A 27,146-nucleotide genomic window follows, 5' to 3' on the forward strand; every position below is an offset into this window, starting at 1 on the left:
CCCCAGATCATTCTGTTGTTGTTTAGTTGATAAGTGGTGTCTACCTCTTTTGCAACCCCATGGACTGTAGCCTGCCAGGCTCCTGTCCATGGGATTTCCCAGGCAAGAATACTGGAGTGGGCTGTCATTTCCTACTCCAGGGGATCTTCCCGACCCAGGGATTAAACCTGCATCTCCTGCAATGGCAGACAGATTCTTTACCACTGAGCCACCTGGGAAGCACTACTAGGTAATAAAGATGGACTTCAAATCATGAGACTGGTTCCCAGGTTCATGCTTTTCTTCCTTTCAGACTCTGCTCACCAGGCCAGAGGCAATGTTACAGTGAGTTAATGTACAAGAAGCCCTTGGAACAGCGCCAGGCACAAAAGTACACAAGGAGTGTCAGTATTATCATGGTACAGAGAGCATGCAGAGGCACCCTTTCTCTCATTTCTTCAAGTGCAAGCATCCGACCCTTTAGCAGAAGCTAGCTGGATTTCCCTGGTGGCTCAGACAGTAAAGGGTCTGCCTACAAGACAGGATTTGATCCCTGGGTAGGGAAGATTCTCTGGAGAAGGAAATGGCACCCCACTCCAGTACTCTTGCCTGGAAAATCCCATGGGTGGAGGAGTGTGGTAGGCTACAGCCCATGGGGTCACAAAAAGTCAGACAGGACTAAGTGACTTCACTTTTCAACACTGCTAGTAGTCCCCTCCCCAGAAATCCTCACTGGCCCATACTCCTCTCCCAACCCCAAGTCCCTTGGACTGAAAGGAGATCAAACCAGTCAATCCCAAAGGAAATCAGTCCTGAATATTCACTGGAAGGACTGAAACTGAAGCTGAGGCTCCAATACTTTGGCCATCTGATGCCAAGAGTCGACTCACTGGAAAAGACCCTGATGCTGGGGAAGACCGAAGGCAGAAGGGGACGACAGAGGACGAGATGATTGGATAGCAATACTGACTCGATGGATACGAGTTTGAATAAGCTACAGTAGAAGGTGAAGGACAGAGAACCCTGGCTTGCTGCAGTCCATGGAGTCGGACACGACTGAACAACACAGGGTGGGTGAGGTGTCGGGGAGCATAGCAGTTAACCGTACGCCCTCCCCGTTTCCCAGAGGACCAGTTGGGCGGTGCCGGGGAGGGGCAATGAGTCAGGATTAAGGACTTTGAACAGAGGTCGGGTGGGGCTTCTCAGAACTTCCTGGCAGGCCCACTGGCCCTCCCCAAGGCCCGCCCCCTACCCTTGCAACCCTGCTCCAGCGCTCTGGCCCTGCATACACACCTCTCACTACCATGGAGTTCGACCTATCGGCAGGTGCGCTGCTGTGGAGTGGGGAGCTTGAGGGCCAGAATCAAGCCCAAGGGTCTGCCCCCAAGGGGGGCATTTTCTGCGCCTGCGCCAACCCATCCAATGTCTCTTCTCCCTGCAGCCGTGGAGTCCACCTCCAAGAAGCCCCAAGGGGCAGGCAAGGTGGGAGACCCCAAGCACAGCGCCCCCAAAGTTCAGGGCGGGTCAGCTGATAACCTAAAGGTAAGTCACCTCATTCCTGGGAATTGCTTTTTGACCCCAGGACCCTGCTTGGTCTGGGGCCTCCGACTTGGGGGGAGTGGGAGCTGGGAAAGGGGTCCCCTCGCCTCACTGGTGTGCCTCCCAACTAGCATCACCACGGCCATGGCCACGGCCAAGGGAGCGCCTCAGATTCCAGCAGCAGCTCCAGCGATTCGGAAAATGAGGCGAAGGTAAGAGGCTTCCCCCTCTGTAGCGGGTGCCCGGCGCCCCAAGTGAGGGCGGAGTCCCAGCCCGGAACGCGGGCCGAGGACTCACAGGCGGAACCCTCTCTCCCCTCCTACCCCCACTGCTCCCGGCCCCACAGCCCGGCTCGGAGCCGCACAAGAGCGCCTCAGGCAAGGTCAAGAAGCCCAAGGTGAAAAAGGAGAAGAAGAAGAAGGAGGAAGGGAAGAAGAAGGCTTCCCACTGATGGGTCTGGGCGGGGCTCATTAAACCTTTGCTCGGCCTCCTGGTCGCCTTCTGGTTGCGAGGCGCCGCGAGCGGTCCCCGGGCCGGGCCTGCCCCCTGCTGGACACCGCGCGCCAAGGAGAAGCCGGCTACGCCGTGTCCGTCACGGTTTATTGTTTCTGGAACGGTGGCCGCCCTGCTGGGGGGCGGCCTGTGCAGCTGGAGATCTCAGCACCTCGGCGAGGGCGGGGAGGGTGGGAGGGGCTCGGGCTGCGGGGCGCCCCCGGTGGCCGGCAGGTGGCCGGGAGATGAGCTGTGGCGGCATCGCCGGTGGGGGTGAGGGGGCGGCGGCCGCCGGAAGCAGCAGCGGCGGGAGGCGTCGCGGGGCCGCTCTCACCGCACCAGGTGGAAGGTGAGCCAGTACATGAGCAGGGGCTGCGCCGCCGCCACGGCCATGGTCAAGTACATGCGCAGCTGGTTCCGCGCCCCACGCACCGGGATGCCCTCGGCCGCCGCCTCCGCCAGGATCTTCAGCCGCAGTGTCCGGATCTGGACCGGGGAGGGAGATCGCTCTTGAGCCCGGCCTCCTTCGGGACTGCAGGTTCCCCACCCTTCCTTCATAGAGTGGCTGGGCTCAAGTCTGCTCCTGGGGAGCCTCGGGTTTCTCTTAGATCTCCTAACACACAGGGAGGACCTCCTTGTCCTCCCAGGACTTAGGAGAAAATGTGAGGTTTCCAAACTCAACTGCCAAGCCAGGGCCTTAAGTTGGTGAAGTGGGGAACTTTAGTGTGAACGCCGGGCCCAAAGGGATGGCCAGACTTGGCCCTTTGGCCACCATTAGCTTGTACTGCACTTGACGACTTTTTAACACAAGCTCGAAATGCCATTTTTTCTCCCCAACTGTTTTGTTTAAACCGCCCCTAAAGTTGGACACGACTGAGCGACTGAACTGAAAGTTGTAAATAATGACATGTAAATTGAAGTTTATCTGTGGGGCAGATCTGGCCCACCAGTCACTAGCTTTTGCTTTCTGCTCCTCACACTTTTCATACGTTCATGGGGATCTCATGGCAAGAATGCTGAAGTGGTTTGCCATTTCCTTCTCCAGTGGACCAGTTTGTCAGAACCCGCCACCATGACCTGTCTCTCGGCTGGCCTTACACGGCATGGCTCATAGTTTCATTGAGTTACACAAGGCTGTGATCCATGTGATCATTTTGGTTAGTTTTCTGTGATTGTGGTTTTCATTCTGTCTGCCCTCTGATGGATGAAGATAAGAGGCTTGTGCAAGTTTCCTGATGGGAGGGACTGGATGTGGGGAAAACAGGAGTCTAGCTCTGGTGGGCAGGGCCATGCTCAGTAAATTATTAAATCCAATTTTCTGCTGATGGGTGGGGCTGTGCTCCCTCCCTGTAGTTTGGCCTGCAGTGGCCCAGTCCTAGAGTCTGCAGTCTTTATGGTAGGTTATAGGCTCTATGGTAAGGGTAAGGGCGATCTCCTCAAAAAGGACTTATGCCAGCGTGCCACATGCCTCCCGGGACTGCTACTATCAGGACCCTGCAGCAGGCCACTGTTGACCCATGCGTCCGCTGGAGACTCCCAAACACTCACAGGCAAGTCTGGCTCAGTCTCTTGTCGCCCAGGAGAAGGGGGCGAAAGAGGATGAGATGCTTGGATGGCATCAGTGACTCAATGGGCATGAGTTTAAGCAAACTCTGGGAGACAGTGAAGGACAGGGAAGTCTGGAGTGCTGCCATTCATGGGGTCACAAAGAGTCACACATGACTGAACAACTGAACCACTTAACACTTGCTCACACTGATTCTTTCAGCACCCTGAAGTGGAATTATTATCACCCCATTTTACAAAGGTTTCCCTGGTGGCTCAGTGGTAAAGAATCTGCCTGCCAAGCCAGAGACAGTTTCAATCCCTGCATCAGGAAGATCTCCTGGAGGAGGAAATGGCAACCCATTCAAGTATTCTTGCCTGGGAAATCCCTTGGACAGAAGAATGTGGTGGGCTATACAACCCACACGGTCACAAAGAGTCAGACATGACTTAGCAACTAAACAACAACAAGCTTTTCAGAAAAGGGGAAACATGTTTAAAGAGAGGAAGTGAGCTGCCCAGGAGCCAGCGAGGCCTGGGGTTAAAGCCAGGCCTGGTGTATCCCAGGGCTCCTAACCAGCCCTTCTATACCAGCTGAAAGGACTCTCAGAGAAGCTATTTCAAGGACACTATACTCTTTTCATCCTAAAGGAAATTCTGGAAGGAAAGCCCACCATACAAGAAAAGTGGAGTGACAGTCCACTGGCTGGCTCCTCCTCTCCCTTCAGCAACCGCCCAGACACCCCCCTCTTCTGGGAAGCTCTCTGGACCCCAAGGCTAGGGCAGCCACTCCAGGACTCCTCAGTTCACCAGTATGGCTCTGGGTCTAAACTCCCGCCTGACATCCCTTGCTTAGATGACCCTAGGGACCCCCAACTCTCCAGAAGGCCTGTGCCCAGAGTTCCACCCTCCCTTGAGCCCCAGCTCACCATGAACACAAAGATGGACACACAGCACCAGCCCAGCACCAGGTAGTAGCCGATCTTCCCAAAGAGCAGGCCCATGAGGACCCCACCAATCATCCTGTGGGGAGAGAGGGGGGGAAGGCTGGTCTGAGGACGAGGCCCCGGGGCTGGAGGCTGGCAGCGGGGAGGCAGAGGGGGTACTCACCCAACATACTTGTAGCCCAGGAAAGCCACCAGGTCGATAGTGCTGAGGTCTGTGTTGACAGTGATAAGGTAGAGGCTGAGCAGGATGGCCAGCACCTCCACTGTCAGCCAGGCCAACGCCGAGCTCGCCTGCAGCCCCAGGAGGTCGGGAGAGAACCTGCGACGCCCGAGCTCTGTCAGCCAGCTGGCTGGCCCAGACCTTCCCAGAGCAGGGGAGACAGCCTCTGGGGGTGGGGTGGGCGCTAGAGACTCGGCAGGGACCAAGATGGATGTGGGCCCTGTCCTGGAAATCCCATCCTGAGTAACAGCCCAGAGAGGTCAGGCCGGGATGGGGCTAAGTACAGGGCGGGGCATGTGTGTGACCCCATGGGGAGGGAGAGTGTCCGAGAGGAGGGGCACTTGAGCTGAGGCTTGAAGGAGTAAGGAGCTGATAGGGGAAGGAGACCTCTGCCATATCCCCAGCCTCAACCATTCATGGCTGTAATGACAATGGTTTTCCATGCCACGAAGGTAATGAACAGGGGTCTGTGAGCAAGAGGTGGGGGCCTGACCCAGGCTGGAGGGTGGGGAGGCTTCCCTGAAGCAGTACCAGCACAGTGGAGACATGAGGAGTGGGGAGGAACACACTCCTCAGCAAAGGGAACCAGGTGTGCAAAGACCCTGGGGAGGCAGCCCAGGTCCTTGGCAGAAACAGAAAGAGGACCAGAGTGGCTCAGCAGAGTGAAGGGAAGGGGCAGAGAGAGACTGCAGGCGGGCAGTGATAGGCTCTGGAGCTGGGGCATGGTCTGGGGACAGCATCTGAGCAGGGGGCGGAGGGGGGTTGGCACGGCCAGGCCCACCTCTCAGACAAGACCTTCCTGTTGGAGTTGGGGTGCAGGGGGTGTGTGGGGGCCGGGCAGTTAGTTAGGAGAGGCCAGGGGAAGGCTAGATTCAGTGTCACCTGCCACAGGGTGGGGTGATGGGCTGCACATGAGTGGGGAAGAAGAAAGAGGCGAAGGCAACCCTGAGGGTACTGAGGGCTCTGTCTTGGGCCAACTGGCTACACGATAGGACTGTTCTGACCCAGGGGAACCAAAGAGACCTTCTTGACTGTCCCCCCCATGCCACAAACCCCACACCACTCAGCTGACCCCAGGCCTCTCTTACCTATCCTGGGTCCCCAGCGCCAGGCCAGCCACTAAGACGTAGGTGATGAAAGCCATGGCTGTGGGAGGCAGACACACAGACACTGGTCAGAAGAAGAAGGACCATCGGGGCCTCCGGGCACCTAAACGTCTGCCCGAGACAGGCCCGCCCGGAGGGAGGAGGTCGCCGGGTGGAGGTGGGTGGGATGAAACCTGGAATGTAGAGGTCAGGAGCGTTGACGTCAAAGCGGGGGGCCACCGGCGTGTCCTGCTGGTACTGCACCTCCCAGTCCTGTGGGGAGAGTGGGGGGAGCAGGCAGGACCTGGAGCGAGGTGCCTGCCCCCTTGCAAGCCCTCTCTCGGGGCCAATCTATCTGGCCTGCTCCTCAGTCTCCTTTACCCCTGCCCATCATGTGCCCTGGGGGGCCATGCTCACCTGGTGTAGGTAGGGAAAGACGAGCAGGCCCAGCTTTTTGCCCACGTACATGGTGTCCACGGCGAAGTAATACTTGAGCTTGGTGACAGGGATGAAGCGGTCGATCTGGGGAGGCAGAGCTCAAACCTGAAGCCCTGGCCCCACAGCCCCCGCCTGGCCCCCCAACTCCCACCAGCCCGGCCCACTCACGTTTTTATCCACCAGCTCCTTGCCCTGCGCAGCGAGGCTGCTCCCATAGGCCATGGCCATGTTGGACACAGGATCAGCCAGGAAGGCCCCCTGGGGCGAGGCGGAGGCTGCAGGGTAGCCCAGGCCACCGGGCACCCTCTGGGCCCCATAGCCCCGGCTCTGGGATGAACTCGTGTCATCAAAAAGCTGGTGGGGGTCAGCCATGCCTGGCTGGGACACAGGAACCCTCCGCTTCGAGGCTGCAGGGGAAGAAGGGTGGGAGCCTCATTCATTTGTCAGAAGCTCTCCCTCTGGCTCCTGCTACAGTGGGGTGCTGGTTTTCACGTCAGATGGGTTATCTAACCAACTGTGGTATTGGAGAAGACTCTTGAGAGTCCCTTGGACTGCATGGAAATCAGTTCTGAATATTCATTGGAAGGACTGATGCTGAAGCTGAAACTCCAATACTTTGGCCACCTGATGTGAAGAACTGACTCATTGGCAAAGACCCTGATGCTGGGAAGGATTGAAGGCATGAGGAGAAGGGGATGACACAGGATGAGATGGTTGGATGGCATCACCGACTCGATGGACATGAGTTTGAGCAAGCTCCGGGAGTTCGTGATGGACAAAGGAGGCCTGACGTGCTGCAGTCCATAGGGTCGCAAAGAGTCGGACACAACTGAACGACTGAACTTAACTGAACTTAGGGTTGTCCAGTCAGGTCTGGGAGGCCTCTGCCATCCATCCATCCATCCATCCTTCCAAATAACGATGATGATGATGACAGTGATGGCCACTATGTACTGGGGTTGACTGCACAAAGTCCTGTACTAAGCATTTTACAGCAAGACAGACTGTCTAACAGTCTGTCTTCCTGTTCCCTCTTAATCATTCAGCTCCAACCGCAGGGGCCTATTGCTCACTGAACACAACAGGCACCTTCCATCTCAGGCCCTCTTCACTGGCAGTTCCTCTGAAGCTCTTGCTTCAGACACCCTCAGGACTCTCTTCCCCTTGAAGTCTTGGCTCCATGGGACCTTCCCCAACTATCCTGTCTACAGCTGCATCTCCCTGGGTAACACCCCCCATTCCCTTTCTGCACTTAATTTGTATCTATGGAACTCAGCACCAGCTGACATACTAGCTATTTAATTTCTCTTGTTTCACTGTCTCCCCACCAAGGTAAAGAGCTCTGTCTTGTTTGTGGCTGAAGCCCTAGCCTCTAGAACAAGGCTGGAGTAGATGCTTGATTAAAAAAAAAACCTGATGAATGAGTAAATGGCCATTCCCATTTTACAGATGTGGAAACTCAGGCTTAGACGCTAAATGGGGACTTCCCTGGTGGTCCAGTGGCTGAGATTCTGTGCTCTCAATGCAGGGGGGCCTGGGTTCGATCCCTGGTCAGGGAACTAGATCTCACGTGTGGCAACTAAGACCTGACTTAGCCAAGTAACTAAATAGATAAATAAATAAAGAGAGGCTAAATGACTTGTGCAAAGGGAGTGACAGAACAGGATTCCACCCGAGGTCGACCTGTTAAATGTTATAATAATTAAGCCCCAACTGACCACTGAAATCACATCAGGCCATGTTCTAAACACTGTGGATGAACTCATTTAATCCTCACAACAACCCATTCTGTGCTGGTGATACCATCATCCCATTTTATAGATGCTGCTGCTAAGTCGCTTCAGTCGTGTCTGACTCCGTGTGACCCCATAGATGGCACCCCACCAGCCTCCCCCGTCCCTGGGATTCTCCAGGCAAGAACACTGGAGTGGGTTGCCATTTCCTTCTCCAATGCGTGAAAGTGAAGTCGCTCAGTCGTGTCCGACTCTTTGCGACCCAATGGACTGTAGCCTACCAGCCTCCTCCATCCATGGGATTTTTCAGGCAAGAGTACTGGAGTGGGGTGCCATTGCCTTCTCCTTTACAGATGGGATGCCCCCAAAGAGGTTCAGGTCCTTGCCCAAAATCATACAGAGAGCATGAAGCAGAGCTGGGTCTCAAGTTTTCGAAAGGTCCCTCTGCTTCATATGGGGAACAGGCTGGGGAGGCCGGGACAGGGAGAGGAGAGGAAGGAAGCGAGAAGATGGTCTAGGTAGGAGAGATGGATGAGATGGGCATTGCGGCGGGTAGGGGGTGTCGCTGATTCTGAATGAATCTGGAGGTAGGGCAGGATTTCGGGAAGTGTGCTTGGCTGGGGGAGGGTAAGGAAGAGGGAGGAGTCCACATTGTCTTCCCAGATTCTGATCTGAGTGGGTGGGGTGCTGTCTACAGAGATGGGGAATATGAAGAGGGAGGCTCTGAACCCAGCGCTCTGGCTCCAGCACCCCAACCCAAAGCGATGCCTCCACAGCAAATTTACTGAGCGCCTCCTCTGTGCCAAGTGCCATGGTGGGCAAAGGGCAGTAGGATAAGAATGGGATGGGGGAGAGGGGTCAAATAATCCACATCACGGCTTTCTTCACACCTCCATTTTCTTTTTGGTGGAAAGGTGTCCACTCTCTGGGGCAAAGTGACACTCATAAACTGCTCAGCCCCTGGCCTGGCCCATAGAAGAGCAATCCATCTCATCACCTGCCATCAGTTATCAGCCTCTCAACTCTTCCTCTTCGTTATGTGTAGCCTGAGAACAGACCCAGGGAAGTCCTTGATCTCAAAGCCAATAGCGCCGGCCCTGGCCCACTTGTCCCTGAGCACCACTTCTCTTTCCCTCTCCCACTCCTGGCCAAAGGACTGGTTTCCTGAAAGCTTGGGCATAAGCCCTTCCTTCCTCTTTGTCACCACCTCTGACCTTGGCAGTTGGGGTTCTGCTCTCACTGGTCCCTTAAATGTACCTGCACCACCAGGCCGGGGCTGTTATTCTTCTCTGCTCGGACTCAAGGCCCTTGGCAGCACTGAGGTCCTTGCCACAAATGCCAACCTCTGACTCAGTATCTGCTTTCTTGGCTTCTGAGACACCGTACTACCTTTTTCTCTCTCCTGTCGGAGTCCCACAAACATCGACTGAGCCCCTCTGTGTGTTAGGCTCTGCTGGCAGGCAAAGTGGCTACAGCAGTGAACAAAAGGGAACAGCTCATGCCTTTATGGAACCGATGGTCTGATCAGTCCCTCAGTCACTGATTTCTCTCCAGCTCCCCGAACTGTGTGACCCAATTTTTCACCCTTACCCTTCTCTCACCTAGGGCAATCTCACCACACTCCTGGCTTTCAAAACCACCCACCTGATGCCCTGGGCTGTCTCTAGCCACCATATCCTGCCACAGCCCTCTGGCTGCCCCTGGGCCTTTACCTCTGACATTGGTTCTCACCCACCATGTCTCAATGTTACCCTCCTTTCTCAGATTCTGTCATCTTGCACCTGAATTAAATGTCCTACCAGGTTCCCCTGTTCATCCTTGGGCCCAGCAGAGAGTATTTCATGCCCTCTGCCTAAGATCATTGCCCACTGCACTGAGAATAAAACCCAAATGCCTATGAGGCCCTGCATGACCCAGCCCTGCCAACCAACCTGGTTTGTTACCTCTCTTGGGACTCATTCCACCTGGCCACAAGGGCCTCCACTTCTCGGGCCCTGACCCTGCCAAGCTCCTCGCCTCCTCAAGCTTTAGAAGAGACAGTGCTATCACCCTGGAACACGTTCCCACAATTAACACTGGCCAATAGAGCTCCTGGTCTCAGCTCAAAAGACTCCTTCTCAAGAGACCTTCCTTATCCTCCATATGAAGCCCTAGCCCTACCTTGCTCTTTCTCATAATATCCAGTGGTTCTTTTTTCTCTTTTAAGCAGTTAACACAATTTCTAAATCTATCTTCATTTGTCTACTTGTTTCCTCAGCACAAGCCTCCCAGGCTTTTCCCTCTCATCACAAATCCCCTTCTCATTCCTCATCAGCTGTACCTCTTCCAGGAAGCTTCACTGACAGGGCAGGGCTGGGTCAAGTTTCCTAATCTGGCTAACGCACACCTCCATCCCAGTCATAAGCTCTCTGACTGTGCTTCCCCCATCCCAGCCCTGAGCCCTACGCCTGCACATAGCTCCATCACACTAGACTGTTGCTGTCTTCCGCTTTGTACTGGCAGCTCCATGAAGACAGGAAGCAGGACTGATGGGCACGTCTGTGTCCCCAAGGTCCCCTACCAGAGGGCCAACCAGATATCTTAACAAAGGTTGAAGGGAGGAATGCAGGCATCATGACTTGAGGCCTACTCAACTGCCCCCCACACCCCGCCCCCCGCCCCATCAATTTCCAATTTACTCCCTTTACAGTTCTAATTACTTCCCAAATTATCTTGCTGACTAGTTTACTTCCGAGTTTAGTGTCTGTCTTTCCACTAGATTCTGCGCTGTAAGTTGTCAAGTTGTAGACTACCACTGGGTATTCAAATTCCACCAGCACAGGGCCTGGCACAAGTGAGTTGAAGCAAGATACGCTGAATGAATAAACGAGATACACGGACACTCCTGGAGATGAAGAGGAACTTAGAAATGCACAGACACGGGAAAGCAGCACAGTAAATCCAGGTTCAAATCTTAAATGAGGAGTAAACACGGCCCTCTGTGATCACGTAGGGCTATAGCACTATAAATGCCTTCCTGTGGTGCGTGGGCAACCGCGCAAGGCCACGGAAGGGTGGAGAGCGGCCAGAAGGCTAACTACAAATGAATGGAAGTCGCGTTTTTCTGCACATCACACAATATCTTGCCCAAACTTGTTTTCTTCTAAAGGAATTTCCTAAGGAAAAGAAGAATCGACCCCAACGCGCCCCCTACCCGACCTGGCATCCCTGCGCTGTGCACACCTCGTAGCTCCCTGACCTCGTGACCTCTGACCTGTGGCTACCTCGCCAACTGCCGAGGCGGCCCCGCCACGCCCCGCCCTCTCGAATGCTTCGGTCGGCCACGTACGCCACTTACGCTGCCGGGGCGTCCCCACCGCCGCCAAGCCTGCCGGGTTCATCTTTCGCCGCCGTATCCACCGCCGCCGCAGCCGCCGCCCCAGCCACGGTTCGAAATGTGCCCGCCCGGCTCCCGTAACCACGCCCTACCGGCAACACGGCAGCCAATGGGCGTCTCGATCGCGCAAAAGCCACGCCCTCTCACGGAGGCCTAGAGAAGTTGGCGGTAAGAGGAGAGTTTGGAGGCCGGTGACGTAAGGCAAGTGCCAGGCCTGCAGCGCCAGGAGGGCGGAGCCGGGAAGAATCCGTGGAGTGGGAGGTGTCGTGCATGCTGGGAAATGTAGGTGTCGCGCGAAGAGGCCGATGGGAAATGGAGTTCTCTGTAAAAAGCGATCAATTTAGCTCCTGAGCGTACTGGGAAGCCAGAGAAGGGTATGGAGCAGGAGGAGACACATTTGTATTCCCCAGCGGCTAAGTGGAGTTGTGCGGGCTCTGGGGCTTATACAGTTTTGCCAGACTTTCGGTATTAAAGTGATTATTTAGAGTGACAAAAGGACATCCAACAAGTTAGATGGGAAGAACCAGTTGTCTTTTCTTGAGGTGTATTGTTGAAAAACAAAATTAAACAGAGAAAATATGAAGACCTAACGAGTTTTATTCAACAACTTATGAATTAGGCAGCCTCACATCTAGTAAATAGGAGGGAGTTTGTAGGAATTGTACAAAACGCAGGGTTTTTATGAAAGGAGGCAAGGAAGTTATTAACAAAAGAAAAGAAAGAATTGTTTCAGGCCAGGTCACCTTCTTTTAGGGGGAAGGTGAGAATCTATCATGTAGAATACTTCTACTCTTGTAGGTGGGAGTTGGGGGTGGGAGTGGGGAGTGTAGAAATGGAGAGGTCCCATATGATAGATTACCTTACTGGTGCTGACCAGGAAATTCCAAACTGGCTGATTAAGATTACCTTCCTGGGGAAGGACAAAATTGCAGCTAGGTCAGATATTAAAATCTAGGTTTGGTATCATGGGGCTTCTTTGGTTGCTCAGGTCTTAATCCACCTGCAATGCAGGAGACCTGCACTGGGTTTGATCCCTGGGTTGGGAAGATCCCCTGGAGAAGGGAAGGGCTACCTACTCCAGCATTCTGGCTTGGAGAATTCCACAGACTGTATAGTCCATGGGGTCGCAAAGAGTCGGACACGACTGAACGACTTTCACTAATGTGTTGGTATCATGGGCTTTAGCACAAGGGACACATTTGGGGTCTCTGGTTTTCTTTTTAACACTATCTTTAGACATTTCCCCCCAAATTCATAAAAATGCTCCTGTGTTTTAACCTGGTTTCCCAAAAACACTATAACCCTCCGCAACTGAGCGCACACAGGTGCACCTGCTAGTGAGGAGCCCTGAAAATTGTTACCTTAGTTTCTCCTGTGTCTGCCCTCTGTCTGTCCCTGGTTAACTCTGTCTCCTCCTCTTTCTCCCCCTCAGCCTCTCCTTTTCTGTCCCTCAGTTCCTCCAGTTATCTCAGGCAAAGATAATGGTAGAAATGACTTCTGAGTAGTATTCCGGAAGGATGTCAGCAAGTGACCCTGTCACTGTGGCTTTCCCTTTCCTCCTGTGAGACATTGTCTTTTCTGAGGAACTTGAAGACTGTTCTGGTCTCTCAGTTATGAGTCCTGGCTCCACAGTCCTGTAGGCATCGCCCTCCCAGCCCCTGTCTCTCTGCTTGCCTCATCACAGCCCCTGACCCTCTGGTCTGTCACTCTGTTGAAGTGCTGGGAGCCCCCTGAGGGCAGGACCCAGGACAGCCTTGGTCGCTGCTGTTTCCCTGGCATCAACCAGGAAAGGGCCGGGCACAAAGTGGGCGCCGAGTAAAGATTTAGTGACTAGCTAAGGGCTTGCTAAGAGTCGGATACAACTGCGCCACTTCACTTTCACTTTTCACTTTCATGCATTGGAGAAGGAAATGGCAACCCACTCTAGTGTTCTTGCCTGGAGAATCCCAGGGACGGGGGAGCCTGGTGGGGTGCCGTCTATGGGGTCGCACAGAGTCGGACACGACTGAAGCGACTTAGCAGAAGCAGCAGCAAGGATCCCCAGTTTGTGAGGGCACAGGTGACACCTGACCCTGTGGTGCCCCCTTTGTGGCGCCCCGGCCAGGTGGATGCATTCCCACTCCAGAACGCACGACTTGACGAGTGGATGGAGGGCTGGATTTCAGTTTGTCCCTCTGGCCCCTCAGCCAAGCGCCCGGGTGCGGCGCAGTAGGGCAGCGACTCCTCGGTCCGCGGGCGTAAAGGAGTTTTCGGATTCTCTCTGGCATAGGGAGCCGCCCGCTAGGGGCAGGGAGCACCCTGCCGGTCTCCTAGGTCCGTGAGCGCTGGGCTCCTCCCCCTCGGTGCCCACACCTGGCGGTGGGGCGTGCCTCAGTTTCCTCCACCTCCGCCCCTCCCCTTTTTTTTCTCTTCTTCCTCTTTGGGTCGCTGGTGGCAGCGCGTCGAGCACTCCCGGAACTGAAGCCCGGCCCCGGACGATCGGGAGGCGGGGGCCACGTCACCGGGGCGGCTGGGGGCTCCGCGGGCGGGCCGGCTGAGCCATGCGGCGGGGCGCGCTCCTGGCGGGCGCCCTGGCAGTATACATCGCGTACCTGGTGCTGGGCGCGCTGCTGGTGGCCCGGCTGGAGGGGCCGCACGAAACCCGCCTCCGAGCCGAGCTGCGGATGCTGCGCCAGCAGCTGCTGCGGCGCAGCCCGTGTGTGGCCGCCCCTGCCCTGGACGCCTTCGTGGAGCGGGTGCTGGCGGCCGGACGGCTGGGGCGCGCCGCGCTCGCCAATGCCTCCGGGTCTGCCAACGCCTCGGACCCCACCTGGGACTTCGCCTCGGCTCTGTTCTTCGCCAGCACGCTGGTCACCACCGTGGGTACGTGAGCGCCGCCCTGAGCCCCCGGCCCACGAGAACCCGGGACCCCCTGCTTCCCCTTGCCTCCCTAGGGACCCCAGAGCCACCACGAAAGTACCCCGATCCCAGCAGATCATTCTCAGTTAACTTTGAGCCCAGGATCCCCTCAAAACCCCTTGATGAGAACCTGGGACCCACACTTGTGGGATCCTCCACCTTGGGAAGTCCCCATCCAGACCTTTCCTCCCAGTAGGAAGTCCTGTAGTTCGCTTGGGGTCCAGGATCATCCTCAAAGTACCTTCTGGCAAGCATCTAGGGCTCCCTTCCTCTGCCTTAGCCACCTTGGAGACCTGGGTCCAGTCCCCTCTGGGCCTAGAACAATCCTCAGAGACCTCCTTTGAGAACCCAGGGTCCTCTGCCTGAGGCCCTCTCCCCTTTAGCCCCCCAGGACCTCCGCCCTTCTCTCTGGCTCAGACCTCCATCCCCTCCAACACTGTCTCCTGATTCTGCAAATATATCCTTCTGGGATATGTCCTTCCGGAATCTTTACCCCAATCTCCTCCTGACCCTGGTGGCCCAGTGAGGACCCTGAATCTCCAGACCCTCTCCAGGCACCATCACTAAAGACCTTACTGCCAGGAGAGATCCCTCAGCAGAGACCCAGGGAATCCATCTCAGACTTCCACCCCTCTGGACCTAGACCACTCCCCAGCAAGGGCCCCTGCCCTCCTCCTGACCATTGTCATACTTCCCTGCAGGTAGCCCTGACTCTAGACGCAGGACCCCTCTTCACATCCCACTCCTTCTTGGCATCTCCTTTGTATTGGGGGAGCCCTCAATGCAGGGCTTCCCTTCCATTAGGGACACCCCTGTTCCCTCTAAACCTGTGATTTCCAATTCTGCAGCCTTCAGCTGTGGAAGCGTGGGAGAGAACTCGAGCGCCTTCCAGGAAGAACCACTGACTTTCTAATCGGAAGGTCCTCACCCAGGACTTCCACTCCTCCAGTCCCAAAACAGCTCCAGCGAAAACCCCTAGTGTTTTTCAGACCAGGGACTTCCCATGGGGGCCTCTATTTATTTCGACCTCTCCACCCAGCATGTGGGATTTAACCTGTGCCCTCTGCAGTGGAAGCTCAGAGTCCTAACACTGGACGACCAGGGAATTCTATAGGGGCCTCTTTGAATGTGACAACCCTAGCTGAGACTGTCACCAATCTCTGGTCCCTGATACTCCTTATAAGAGCCCCTAAATACCTGGGACCCCAATGCTGGTCACACATGCTATCCTTGAGACAAGAATCCACCCCCCCTCAACCAGGGTACCAGCCCAGAGACTCTACTCTCTGAACCTGCTGCCCCTGCCCCTAGACTCCACCATGAATTTCCCAAGAAAGGGAACCTCCTTGGGACCTGGGACCCCTTTAGTCTCCTCCAGACCCACAGCTGGAACCTTTTGCCCCAACTCTGTCCCAGCCTGGTTTGGACTCTCCCTCCATCAAGGATGCTCCAGGCTCTTTGTACCCCAGAACCCTCCCCACTATTCACTCAAGACCATTACCACTTTTCACCCTGGACACTCTCAGCCAGAACATGAGACACACACCGCCTCCCATCATCCCCTTAGCATTGTCTCCCCCCATCATGTTGCCTCAGGCATCCTTGGGCTCAGAAGCCCCTCTACCTAAGAACCCCCCCTCCTAATCCCATTTGTAATACCACTGGTGCCTGTCCCCCTTTTTCCTCTGGACCCAGGACCCAGTCCCAAACCAGGATCTGTTTCAAACCAGGACACTGGCCTCTGATTTCAGATTACTAACTGGACCCCACAGATCCCCTTCTCTGGACTCCTACAGCCTCAAGGAGGACCAACACACCCCTCCCTCAGCCCTACCTGGGAAATCCCTCACCTCAATGCTCCTCAGACCTGGAAAATCCCTTTGTTTGTCAGGCTCTGCTGGTCCTCCCACAAACCCTCCCCAGCCCCCAAACTTCCTCTTTGCCTCTTTGCTAAGATCTGGCTTCCCAGGAGACTCAAATGGTAAAGCATCTGCTTACCAATCCAGGAGACTGAGGAGATGCAGGTTCGATCCCAGGGTTGGGAAGATCCCTTGGAGAAGGAAATAGCAACCCACTCCAGTATTCTTGCCTGGAAAATTCCATGGACAGAGAAGCCTGGAGGGCTCAACTGTCCATGGGGTCGCAAAGAGTTGGACATGGCTTGGTGATTCAGCATGCTAGGATTTGGACTGGGGAGGGGTCTGGGGCTCAGCTAGCCCACACACCTAACTCCCCATCCCTACGGACAGTAGCCTTTGCCATTTGTCACCGTGAGGCCCTTTTGTCACTGTCAAGTGGATCAGCAAACCAGGCCACAGCAGCTGGGCTGGATCTCACAGACGCTGCCCACTTGCTGGCTGGGCCTGCCCAACCTGCTTCGGGGCTTCACTCTCCCTATCGCCTCCTAGATCCTGGCTTCTGAGAAGTCATCCCAGGCAGGACAGGTGAAGAAGCCAAACTCAAGGCAGGCACAGGTTCAGATTCCTGTTCAGCCACTGCTGATCTCTAGCCTTCTGTGTCCTCTGTCATCTGTAAAATGGGGATAATTACACTCCCTACTTTACAGGAATAGTAAGAACTGGTAGAAGACTTAACCACACCACATATGGACTTTACTCACTCATCACAATAAGCCTTGTGAGCCAGGTGCTGTGTGTTGTCCTATTTCTTAGCAATAGAATCTGAGGCCCAGAGAGGTTGGACAGCTTGCCCAAGGCCACACAGCTAGGAAGTGTAGAGTGCAGATTTGAACCGAGGCTGTTAGGCCTCGGAGTCCCATGCTCTTTTTTTAAATAAAAAAAAATTTTTTTTTTAAATTTTGGATGCGCTGGGTCTTTGTTGTGGCACGTGGTGTGGTCTTTCTCTAGTTGCAGCATGCAGGCTTCTCTTGTTGTGGCATTAGACCTTCTCTAGTTGTGAAGCACGGGCTCCAGAGCATACAGGCTCAGTAGTTGTGGCACATGAAGTTTGTTGCCCTGTGGCATGTGGGATCTTAGTTCCCCAACCAGGGATCGAACCCAAGTCCCCTGCATTGGAAGATGGAGTCTTAATCACTGGACTACTAAGGAATTCCCCAGAGTCCCATACTCTTAACCAGTGCACCACACTACTTCTTAGGCTTCCATGCATGATGAAGGGCGATACATGTATATTGTAAAAAAATTTCTGACATTCCTTAAAAATGGTAAGTTATTGCAATAGGGGAGAGAGAGTGACTTCAATTCAGAGTATAGCAAAGATAGCTGGAGATTTAGAGCTGAGAGCAGAAGGAGGGGACTAGTGGATGGAAAAGTACTAAGAGGGGATATGGACGCTAGGTGGATTCTTGCTAAATTGGCTTAACAGGATTCTTGTTAAAGACAGCCAAGGACTTCAATACAATTGGTGGATAATGAGAAATTTGATCAGATGTCAAGTGTGGGGGATTCTCCCTAAATAAACTTAGTGGCATTGTTGCATCCAATTCTTTTCGATCCCATGGACTGTAGCCTGTCAGGCTCCTCTGTCCATGGAATTCTCTAGGCACAAATACTGCAGTGGGTAGCCATTCCCTTCACCAGGGCATCTTCCTGACTCAGGGATTGAACCTACATCGCCCACACTGCAGGCAGATTCTTAACTTAGGATTCCTGCTAAAACTGGGTTTAATCATGAAGAGAACTCAGAGGGGCCTGACTCAAGCTTGGTCAAGCAGGAAGGCTGTGTCCATGAGACATGCCAGTAATAATAACCGAGATTGACAGAGCCTCATTTATCATTAGGGCTGTTGGTGAAACCGGGAGCCCTGAATATATCTAGAGAAATGGAAAACCCGACAACATTCAGAGAGGCCTCTCCCACAGCGTTCCTGGGCTTGTCACAGGCCCTAGTCTTCTGAGAAAGATCTGAGGCCTGGAGCTGGTTCAGGCGGCCTTGCTGCGGTTGAGGCCAGGGCTGGAGGAGTTGGCCCGCTTGGAACTGGGAATGCAGAGAGGGAGCGAGCATCACAGTCTTGCTGACTCTTTCCATGACTATGCTAGGTGCCCTGTCCCAACCTGTACTCAAGGAAGGGATCATTTATGAGGCCATTTTCAAGTACTCTGAGGAAACAGGCTCAGAGAGAAGTCACTTGGCCAATATCCCTCAGGGACCAAATAACAAAGCACTACTTTGAACTCAACTCTTGGAAGTAGCAAGTTGAGGCTCATGGCCCACTTTCTATTCTTCTTTCTTTCTTTTTTTAAATATTCACTAGTTTTTCAAAAATATTTGTTTATTTTTTTAGCTGCCCCAGGTCAAAGTTGGGGCACAAGGGATCTTCGATCTTCTTTGCAGCATGCAAACTCCTAGTTGTGGCACGTGGAATCTAGTTCCCTGACTAAGCATCAAACCCCAGCCCTCTGCATCTGGAGTCCAGAGTCTTAGCCCCTGGACCACCAGGGAAGCCCCGCCGCCCCCAACTCTATTCCAACTCTGATTTTTTCTGTTTATAAGGATTTCATGTCATCTGCAAACCTGTCCTTTCAGCCAGGCTGCTGGAGTTTCTCCATCAAAATCCTTGTATTAATGAAGCTTGGAGCCATAAGTGATAAACCTCAAATAACAGTTGCTTAAATATAATGGGAGTTTATTTCTTGCTCACGTTCAAGGGAGTCAGTCCAAGACCAAATTGGTGCTGCATGGTCAGAGACCCTCAGGTTCCAATATAACTCTCAGCCAGGCGCAGTTTCTCTTCCCAAGTTCATCTCATGGTCCTAGATGGCTGCTCAGCTCCAGCCTTCCTGTCTGTGATCTAGTCAGCAGGAGCAGGGAGTAAAGAAGGGAGATAGGCATCTCTATCTTTAAGGACACTTTCTGAAGTTACTTGCTTCTTTCATCTATATCTCCTTGGCCATAAATTATTCCAGACCACATCTAGCTGTCTTTATTCCCAGTAGCCACGTATCCAGCAAAATCTAGAGGATCCTTTATTTTTCCCTAGGTTTTTTTTTTTTTAAACTGGGAAGAAATACACATAAAATTTACTATCTTAACCATTTTTAAGTGTACAGTTCAGTGGTATTAGGTATATTCATATTGTTTTGCAACCATTGCCAGCACCCATTTCCAGAACTCTTTTTACTTCTATTTTTAAAATATTTATTTATGTATTTAGGCCGCATCAAGTCTTTGTTGTGGTGTAGGGGCTTCTCTTTAGTTGTAGTACACAGACTTAGTTGCCCCAAGGCATGTGGGATCTTAGTCCCTCAGTGGGACCAGGGGTTAAACCCACATCCCCTGCATTGGAAGGTGGATTCTTAACCACTGGACCCCCAGGGAAGTCGCCAGAACTCTTTGGATCTTGCAAAACTGAATCTATACCCTTGTATATGCTAACTCCCCACTTGCCGCTTCCTCGACTCCTGGCAACCATTGTTCTACTTTCCGTCTCTGTGATTTTTTAAATGTTTATTTATTTTTTTAAATTAATTCATTTATTTGGCTGTAACCAGATCTTAGTTGTGGCACACGTGATCTTCAGTCTTTGTTGCTGCCTGCAAAATCTTTAGTTGCGACATGTGGGATCTAGTTCCCTGACTGGGGATCAAATCCAGGCCCCCTGGTTGGGAGCGCACTGAGTTTTAGACAGTGGACCAAGTCCCCTGTCTCTATGATTTTGACTACACTAAGTGCCACATATAAATGGAATTGCAGAAGCTTTGTCTTTTTGCAACTGGCTTATTTCACTTAGCACAATATCCTCAAGATTCATCCATGTTGTGGATGTGTCAGAATTTCCTTCCTTCAAAGCCTGAATAATATTGCATTGTTTGTACTTACATTTTGTTGATTCATTCACCCATCAGTGGCCACGAGGGTTGTTTCCACCTTCTGACTATTGTGAAGAATGCTGCTATGAACATGGCTGTGCAGGTATCTCTTGAGCCCCTGCTTTCAATTCCTTTGACTATATAAAAGCCAGGGGGGAGACTTCCCTGTGGTCCAGTGGCTAAGACTCCATGCTCTCAATGCCGGGGGCCCGGGTTCAATTCCTGGTCAGGGAATTAGATCCCACATGCTTCAACTAAGAAGACCTGGCTTGGTCAAATAAATAAATACTTTTTTGTTGTTGTTTTTTAAAAAAGTCAGAGCCAGGGGATCCTTTTGTGTGGAAGATAGGCTCAGGGGAAAGCCTGCTCATATGGGCAATGCTTTCACACTTTCTTATGGACCACAAGGCTGGATCTGTGGTCTTTTGGGCAAGACATTTACTGTCAACATGAATCAGGCCCCTTACCACCCCAGTCATATCTCTGACCCTTTGGTTTGATTTATTTGGGAAATTACACATTGCCAAAGTGAGCCAGTTTCACCAACACCTGAATTCCCCTTTGTCGTATTTCTGTTTGCAGAACTCACACCCATACTGACCTTCCTGTGTTCCCACAGTCCTCCAAGAGCACGGTGGGGCTTGTCACACCCATTTAAAAATTGATTTATTTCTGGCTGCCCTGGGTCTTCACGTGGGTTTTCTTTAGTTGAGGAGAGTGGGGGCTACTCTCTTTGCGATGTGTGGGCTTCTCATTGTGGAACATGGGCTCTAGGGCATGTGGGCTCTTCCCCTGATAGAACCTGCATCCTCTGCAGGGCGTGTGCTGCCCTGTTGAATTGTGTGGCGTCCTGTGGGTCACCAGACAAAGTGCTTTGACCTGAGATGGAGCCACAAGAGGGCCCTGAGCAGGGGAGGGACATGACCTGACTCCCGTGTTCACAGGGTCCCTCTGGCTGCATGGGGAGAGAAGGGAGACCAGGGAGGAGGTTGCCGGTAGAACAGGACCAGGATGAAGCCTTGGGTGGAGTGAGGGGGAAAGTGGGTAGGTTTGGGCTCTGTGCAAAGGTTGAGACAACAGAGTGGATGTGAGTGACGAGGGAGCTGAGGATGACACCAGGCTCTCAGCCTGAGCCGTGGGGAGGGTGGAGGTTCCATCACCGGAGATAAGAGAGTCTGGGAGGGGTGGCTTTGAGACTGAAATTAGTCCTCAGTTTAGAGCAATCACAGACTCCAGAGTGGATGCTGAGTGGGCCGAAGGATTTCCCCCTGACTCCCGCAGGCTACGGGTACACGACGCCACTGACCGACGGGGGCAAGGCCTTCTCCATCGCCTTTGCGCTCCTGGGCGTCCCAGCCACCATGCTGCTGCTGACCGCCTCTGCCCAGCGCCTGTCACTGCTGCTCACCCACACGCCCCTGTCCTGGGTGAGCCAGCACTGGGGCTGTGCCCCCCGGAAGGCAGCCCGCTGGCACCTGGCCATCCTGCTGGGGGTCGTGGTGACCGTCTGCTTCCTGGTGCCAGCCGCCATCTTTGCCCACCTTGAGGAAGCCTGGAGCTTCCTGGACGCCTTCTACTTCTGCTTCATCTCTCTGTCCACCATCGGCCTGGGTGATTACGTGCCGGGAGAAGCCCCCGGCCAGCCCTACCGGGCTGTCTACAAGTTGTTAGTCACAGGTGAGTGGGGTGGCTGGCTGGGGACTGAGGGCTGGTGTGCGGGTGACCTGGCCCCGTCCCAGAGGGATGAGGCATTGAGAGTCACAGCCCCATCCTGGGGGATCCCATAGCCCCAGGGCCATGATCTGGGCAATCTGGGTCCACTCATCGCCTCTCTGCCATCTCTGCAGTCTACCTCTTCCTGGGCCTGGTCGCCATGGTGCTCTTGGTGCAGACTTTCCGCCGTGTGTCTGACCTTCACGGCCTCACAGAGCTCATCCTGCTGCCCACTCCGTGCCCCACCAGCTTCACAGAGGAAGATGACCGGGTGGACATCCTAACCCCGGAGCCCGAGCCACACCAGCAGCTCACAGCCGGCTCGCACGTGGACTACGCTTCCATCCCCAGGTAGCTGGGGCAAGTGTCGGGGCAGCTGCAGACCAGGCCTGTGGCTGAGGGGCCCTCGGGACTGGAACCGATGGACTGGCCCATTTACAAGCACATGCTGGTGTTCCTGAGGCCCTGCCTCCACTGTCTGCCCTTTGTCTGACCAGCCTGAGCGCCACCTGGATCCAGGAAGCAACAATGCCTCGCTTCCCCTGCCCCTCCTCTCGCCTCCCGGCACACTCTGCTTCCCTCACTTTCTCACCGACTCTGTATTTCTCAGTCTTTGCCTCACGCCATCTGCCTCTCTCACTCAAATAGCCACTCATCACCTGCTAATTCTCCCAGGCTCTGGGCTTAGACCTCATTTCATGACTGGCCCACTCTGAGCCTTGATTCACCTCTTGGGTCAAGTGGAAAGAATATATTCCTTCATTCAAAACTCCCTCCTCTGTGCCAATCCGTGCTGGGCAGCACTGGGGCCACCACAGTGTTCCAGATGCTCTGGGCCCTGCTCTCATGGGGCTCCCTGTCCTGTCTCCCATACAGTGATAGTTCATAACAGGCAGGACTTCATTAGTGGGGGCAGGGGAAGGTGCGCAGAGTGGTCAGGGCTGGGGTAGAGGAAGCACAGGGAATGTACCCAGTCTAGCTGGGAAGGTCAGGGAGGGCTTCCTGGAGGAAGGGGCAACTGCACTCAGGCCTGAAATCTGAAGAGTAGTCAGTCTGGGGCAGAAGGTGTACCTGACTCATTTTGCTCCAGTGTGTCCAGGGAGCTAGACATATTCTGATATGCCTGGGGTAGCCTTGCATAATAGAGTCTTCCAGGAAGCTGAGATGGGATCCTAGCCCAGTGTGGAAGGTACTGCTTTTAGTGAGACACCATCGTAGAAGCTGTTCCTGTTTACCAAGAACTAATTACATTACGTTCCCTGGGCTCTAGAGCCAGCCTGTGTCTGTGTTAGTCGCTCAGTCGTGTCCGACTCTTTGCGACCCCATGGACTGTAGCCCACCAGGCTCTTCTGTTCATGGGATTCTCCAGGCAAGGATATTGGAGTGGGTTGCCATGCCCTTCTCCAGCTGGAGCCAGCCTGCCTTGGCTCAAATCCCAACTCAGCGGTGTCCTGCCCGTGTCTTTGGGTGGTCATTTTGCCCCTATTTCCTTGGTTTCCTCATGAGTAAAATGGCAATAATGATCGTTCAAAAGATGGTTTCACAGAGCCTGCCATGTTATTCTGGGATGATCTCTTTGGCTAGGCCCTGTTCTGGGTACTTTACACATGAAGAAGATAATGCAGTATTGTCATTGGATGTGGGCACATTGTAAGTGTCCTTAAATGACCATCTTGGGAACTTGGCTTCTTTCTTGAGGGCACTAGAGAGCCATGGAAGGGATTTGAGCAGGAGAGGGCCATGGTTAGATTTGGGCTTTTGCTGCTGTGTGTTTGTGGGGTTGGGGGGAGACTGAGGCTGGGTGCCCAGGGGAGGCTGGGGCAGGAATGAAGCAGGAGACAGTGGGTCTGGGTGAGGCTGAGGGAAGGGGAGGAGGGGGCAAGTCAAGGGATGCTCAGAAGGCCAGGTGGACGGGCCATAAGGCTTACAGACTTGGGAGGGACAAGGCCAGGGAAAGGTCCAACAATGCTCAGCTGCCCCCGAGGTGGGGGACCTGTAAGAAAACAAATTTGTAGGGAGATGTTGAGGCTTGTTTGGAATATGGTGGCTGTGAAGGGCTAAAGGGACACCCAGGAAAAGGAAGCAGGAAGTCACAGGACCCTCAGAGCAAGGACTTAGGGGGTGGTTGAGGCTGCAGACAGATGAGGAAACCAAGACTATGAAGGTGGGTATTGACAGCCCTGGGTGGGAATGAAGAGAAGACCAGCCTTGAGAAATCAGCCATAGGGTGTATATATATATATATATATATATATATATGTATATATCAGTAAGGAAAGATTTGGGTTGCAAGTAACACAATCCTGACTGGCCCTGACTGAAACAGTAAGATGGTTATATATTGTATATCACCTGAGTTGGAGAGATCTCTGGGTAAGATACAGTTCACAACTCCAAGAAGGTCTTGTGTTTCCTGGTTCCCTCTCTCTCTGCTCTATTACCCTCAGCTGAAGGCTTGGCTCCCACATGGGCTCTTCTCATGGCCACAAAGTGGCTGCTACAGGTCCAGGCATCACAATAAGACATGTTAATTTTTAGTGCAAGAAGAGAGAAAGGGGTGTGTCTTCCCATAGTGCCTCTTTGGAAGAAAGGAAACCTTTTCCCAGTGTCTCCCAGCAGACTTCCTCTTCAATATCATTGACCAAAATTGGCTCCTGAATCAATCATCGGCCAGAGTTATCATGGCATCTCTATGATTAGCTTGAATTCCTCAGGATTCCCCCTGCCACCAGGGACTGAGGCTGGGGCTGAGGTTTTAGTTTGCAGGCTGGTAAACACTTGAACAAAACTGGGCTTCTATTAGAAAGGCAGAAAGTTGGGATAATGGGAGCTATCAACAAACGAGTCAGCCAGGATGATGATGTATAATTATGCAGGTAGGGACCTGCATAAGGGTTGCCTGGCGGGCAGGGTGGAAACAACTTGGAGTGGAAGTTCAAGGCTGAATGTGCCCAAAGGGGACTTCTTTTTCTTTTTTTTCAGGGGGGACTTCTTTTTCTAATTAACATAGTCCCATATGATGAGCAATGACCCCTCAACCAAAGAGAAAAACTTACAAAAGAGGCAGAAAGGAAGTTCAAGAGAGGAGTAGGAAAACCAGGAGAGTGGGAAATATTGGTGACAGTTGAGAGACTTTTAAAAAGGGAAAAGTCAACATTGTCAAATGATGCTAAGAAGTCACACAAAATCATTTTAATAACACGAGAGAGAACACTTGTATAGGATTTACTACCTGCCAGGCACTGTTCCAAGCTCTTGATACACCAGAATTTATTTTATGCTCTCAGCAACTCTGTAAGTCAGGTACATTCTCCATATTGCAGATGAGGACAGGAGGCCCAGAGAGGTTAAATAACTTATCCAGTATCACACAGGAAGTGCAAGACGGGGATTTAGATGAGGATTTTTGTTTTTTTGGTCACCTTGCCACATGGAGGCTCAGAAATATCCACTGTCTAGTTCTTTCTCAGTCTCCCAGCCTTCCTGGCTCCTCAGCACAGTTGTTGACCCTGCTGCTAAAGTCAGCAGCTGGGTGAGAGGCAGTTGCTTGAGGGAGGAAGGTGCCTGCGTGATCTGGCTTCTGCTCCCCACCACTTCTCCTTCCAAATTCCTTCCTCTAAAAGAAACCAATGCTTTAAAAAAAAATGCACATTAAAAAGGGAAAAAGTAGAAGAATATTCAATAGAAATAAGTCTTTCTCCTGTGTGTAGGCTGTGATGACAGATTTTCTCAGGCCTCCTAGGCATGTACCAGCAATATACCTGTGTGTATATGTGTGTCATTAATTGTTTTTCTTTCACTTTGCAAAAGTGGTACTGTATGGTGAGGTAATTACAATCACAGACTCTGGAGGCAAAGTCCCTGGGTATAAATCTGAACTCTGTCATTCCCAAGTCTGTGGTTTTGGGCCACTCATTTCACCTTCCTGTGCTGTTTGCCAATCTGTGAAATGGTATAATAGCACCTACCTCGTGGACTTGTTGGAGAATTAAGCAATATCTGTAAAGCTCTTAGAACTGTGTCTGGTGCTCAATAAAATATTGGCTCATTTCTGCACTTTTTTCATATGTCTCATATATGCATATATAATTTTTATATGCTTTTCTAATATTCTTTCTGCATCTTGCTTTTTTTTTTTTTTTACCAACTCAGTGTCATTCAGAGATCATTTCAGAGGCACAAGAGTAAGTCTCATATCCTTTTCTTTTTTTTTTAATTTTTATTTGGGGTTACACTAGGTCTTCATTGCTGTGTGTGGGCTTTCTCTAGTTGCAGTGAGCAAGGGCTACCCTTTGTTGCAGTACATGAGCACAGGCTTCAGTAGTTGTAGGACAGAGGGTCATTAGTTGTGGCTCACGGGCCCTAAAGCTTGTAGGCTTCAGTAGTTGTAGCACATCAGCTCAGAAATTGTGGTACACGGGCTTCGTTGCTCCTCAGCATGTGGAATCTTCCCAGACCAGGGATCAAACCTGTGTCCCCTGCATTGCAGGTGGATTATTATCCACTGCACCATCAGGGAAGTCCCTTATATCCTTTTTTATGTCTGCTGTGCCGCCTCTAGGACACACATCCCACAGAATACTAGAGTGGGTTGCCATTTCCTACTCCAGGGAATCTTCCTGACCCAGGGATCGAACCCATGTCTCCTGCAGCTCCCTCACTGGCAGGCGGATTCTTTACCACTGAGCCACCGGGGAAGTCCAAGTTATTTCCATGTTTCAGTAATGGACATGTGGGTTGCTGCTAGTCTTTTGCTAGCATAAATGAAGCTGTAGGGTGTACCTTGGGCATGTGAGTAACAGAGGCACTTTCTCCTGGTACGGTTATATTCCAGAGTCAGGGAGTACCATGAAGACACCCCAGTCTCTCTGCCTCTGTGAATCTAGAAGGGCTCAGGTACACAGCTGCTGAGTTTCTTCCCTCAGATGAAGTCACCCTCCCTGGTCTGTGGGGATGGGCTAGGGGGTGGGGGGGCACAGACTTTCATCAGCTCTTTATTTACATGGAACACTTATTCTGCGCTGTGTTGCACAGAATTTGAAACAACAATGGTTGACAAAGCCCCAGGCCTGCCCTCACAGAGCCTGCGACGCAGTGGGAAACAGAGACCCATTCCCAGGCAGCCATAGCCTAGTGTGGTCAGGGGAGGGATGAGGGCTGCTCTTGTATCACAGATAAGACATGAAGGAAGAAAAGGGCTCAGGTGGTGACAAAGTAGGGAATAGTATTCCAGAAGGGGTTTATAGTGTGTACACAGTTCAGAGGAGAGCCAGCATACTGGATCAAGGATATTCAAGACTATGCTTTGGACCACAGAGAGAAACAGATGAGTGGATAGGAGGGACAACAGGCATCAGTTTATGCAGAACTCTGGAAAACAGTTTAGTTTGGA

General features: G+C 52.8%; 3 protein-coding genes across 4 annotated transcripts; 2 read left to right on the plus strand and 1 right to left on the minus strand.

Annotated features, from left to right (window-relative positions):
* On the plus strand, positions 1,169-2,011 carry LOC102175704 (LIM domain-containing protein A). Its single transcript, XM_005692369.3, has 4 exons — positions 1,169-1,305; positions 1,421-1,521; positions 1,650-1,730; positions 1,865-2,011. Exons 1-4 carry the CDS (start codon positions 1,284-1,286, stop codon positions 1,967-1,969), a joined length of 309 nt encoding a protein of 102 aa, XP_005692426.2. The 5' UTR covers positions 1,169-1,283; the 3' UTR covers positions 1,970-2,011.
* YIF1B (Yip1 interacting factor homolog B, membrane trafficking protein) lies at positions 2,102-11,526 on the minus strand. Of its 2 annotated transcripts, none has more exons than XM_018062327.1 (8): positions 11,307-11,526; positions 6,414-6,652; positions 6,225-6,329; positions 6,002-6,080; positions 5,811-5,868; positions 4,666-4,821; positions 4,485-4,578; positions 2,102-2,496 (listed from the first exon to the last, which is right to left on the minus strand). In XM_018062327.1, the coding sequence occupies exons 1-8, from the start codon at positions 11,356-11,358 to the stop codon at positions 2,341-2,343; spliced, it is 939 nt and encodes a 312-aa protein (XP_017917816.1). In that variant the 5' UTR covers positions 11,359-11,526; the 3' UTR covers positions 2,102-2,340. The 2 variants fall into 2 exon arrangements, with proteins under 2 accessions (XP_017917816.1, XP_017917817.1); XM_018062328.1 differs by having other exon boundaries at positions 11,316-11,523.
* Positions 13,538-25,815, plus strand: KCNK6 (potassium two pore domain channel subfamily K member 6). The gene is made up of 3 exons (XM_005692524.3): positions 13,538-14,216; positions 21,323-21,718; positions 21,889-25,815. Exons 1-3 carry the CDS (start codon positions 13,895-13,897, stop codon positions 22,107-22,109), a joined length of 939 nt encoding a protein of 312 aa, XP_005692581.2. The 5' UTR covers positions 13,538-13,894; the 3' UTR covers positions 22,110-25,815.

This window comes from Capra hircus, chromosome 18, assembly GCF_001704415.2.
Source record: "Capra hircus breed San Clemente chromosome 18, ASM170441v1, whole genome shotgun sequence".
Taxonomy (NCBI): Eukaryota; Metazoa; Chordata; class Mammalia; order Artiodactyla; family Bovidae; genus Capra; species Capra hircus.

Coding starts and splice junctions, on each gene's coding strand:
- KCNK6 (XM_005692524.3), top strand. CDS start 13,895: ATGCGGCGGGGCGCGCTCCTGGCGGGCGCCCTGGCAGTATACATCGCG. Junction 14,217..21,322: donor CACGCTGGTCACCACCGTGG/GTACGTGAGCGC, acceptor TGACTCCCGCAG/GCTACGGGTACACGACGCCA. Junction 21,719..21,888: donor CTACAAGTTGTTAGTCACAG/GTGAGTGGGGTG, acceptor CCATCTCTGCAG/TCTACCTCTTCCTGGGCCTG.
- LOC102175704 (XM_005692369.3), top strand. CDS start 1,284: ATGGAGTTCGACCTATCGGCAG. Junction 1,306..1,420: donor GGAGTTCGACCTATCGGCAG/GTGCGCTGCTGT, acceptor TTCTCCCTGCAG/CCGTGGAGTCCACCTCCAAG. Junction 1,522..1,649: donor GGTCAGCTGATAACCTAAAG/GTAAGTCACCTC, acceptor CCTCCCAACTAG/CATCACCACGGCCATGGCCA.
- YIF1B (XM_018062327.1), bottom strand. CDS start 11,358: ATGAACCCGGCAGGCTTGGCGGCGGTGGGGACGCCCCGGCAGCGTAAG. Junction 6,653..11,306: donor GCCCCGGCAGCGTAAGTGGC/GTACGTGGCCGA, acceptor CTTCCCCTGCAG/CCTCGAAGCGGAGGGTTCCT. Junction 6,081..6,224: donor TCTTTCCCTACCTACACCAG/GTGAGCATGGCC, acceptor CTCTCCCCACAG/GACTGGGAGGTGCAGTACCA.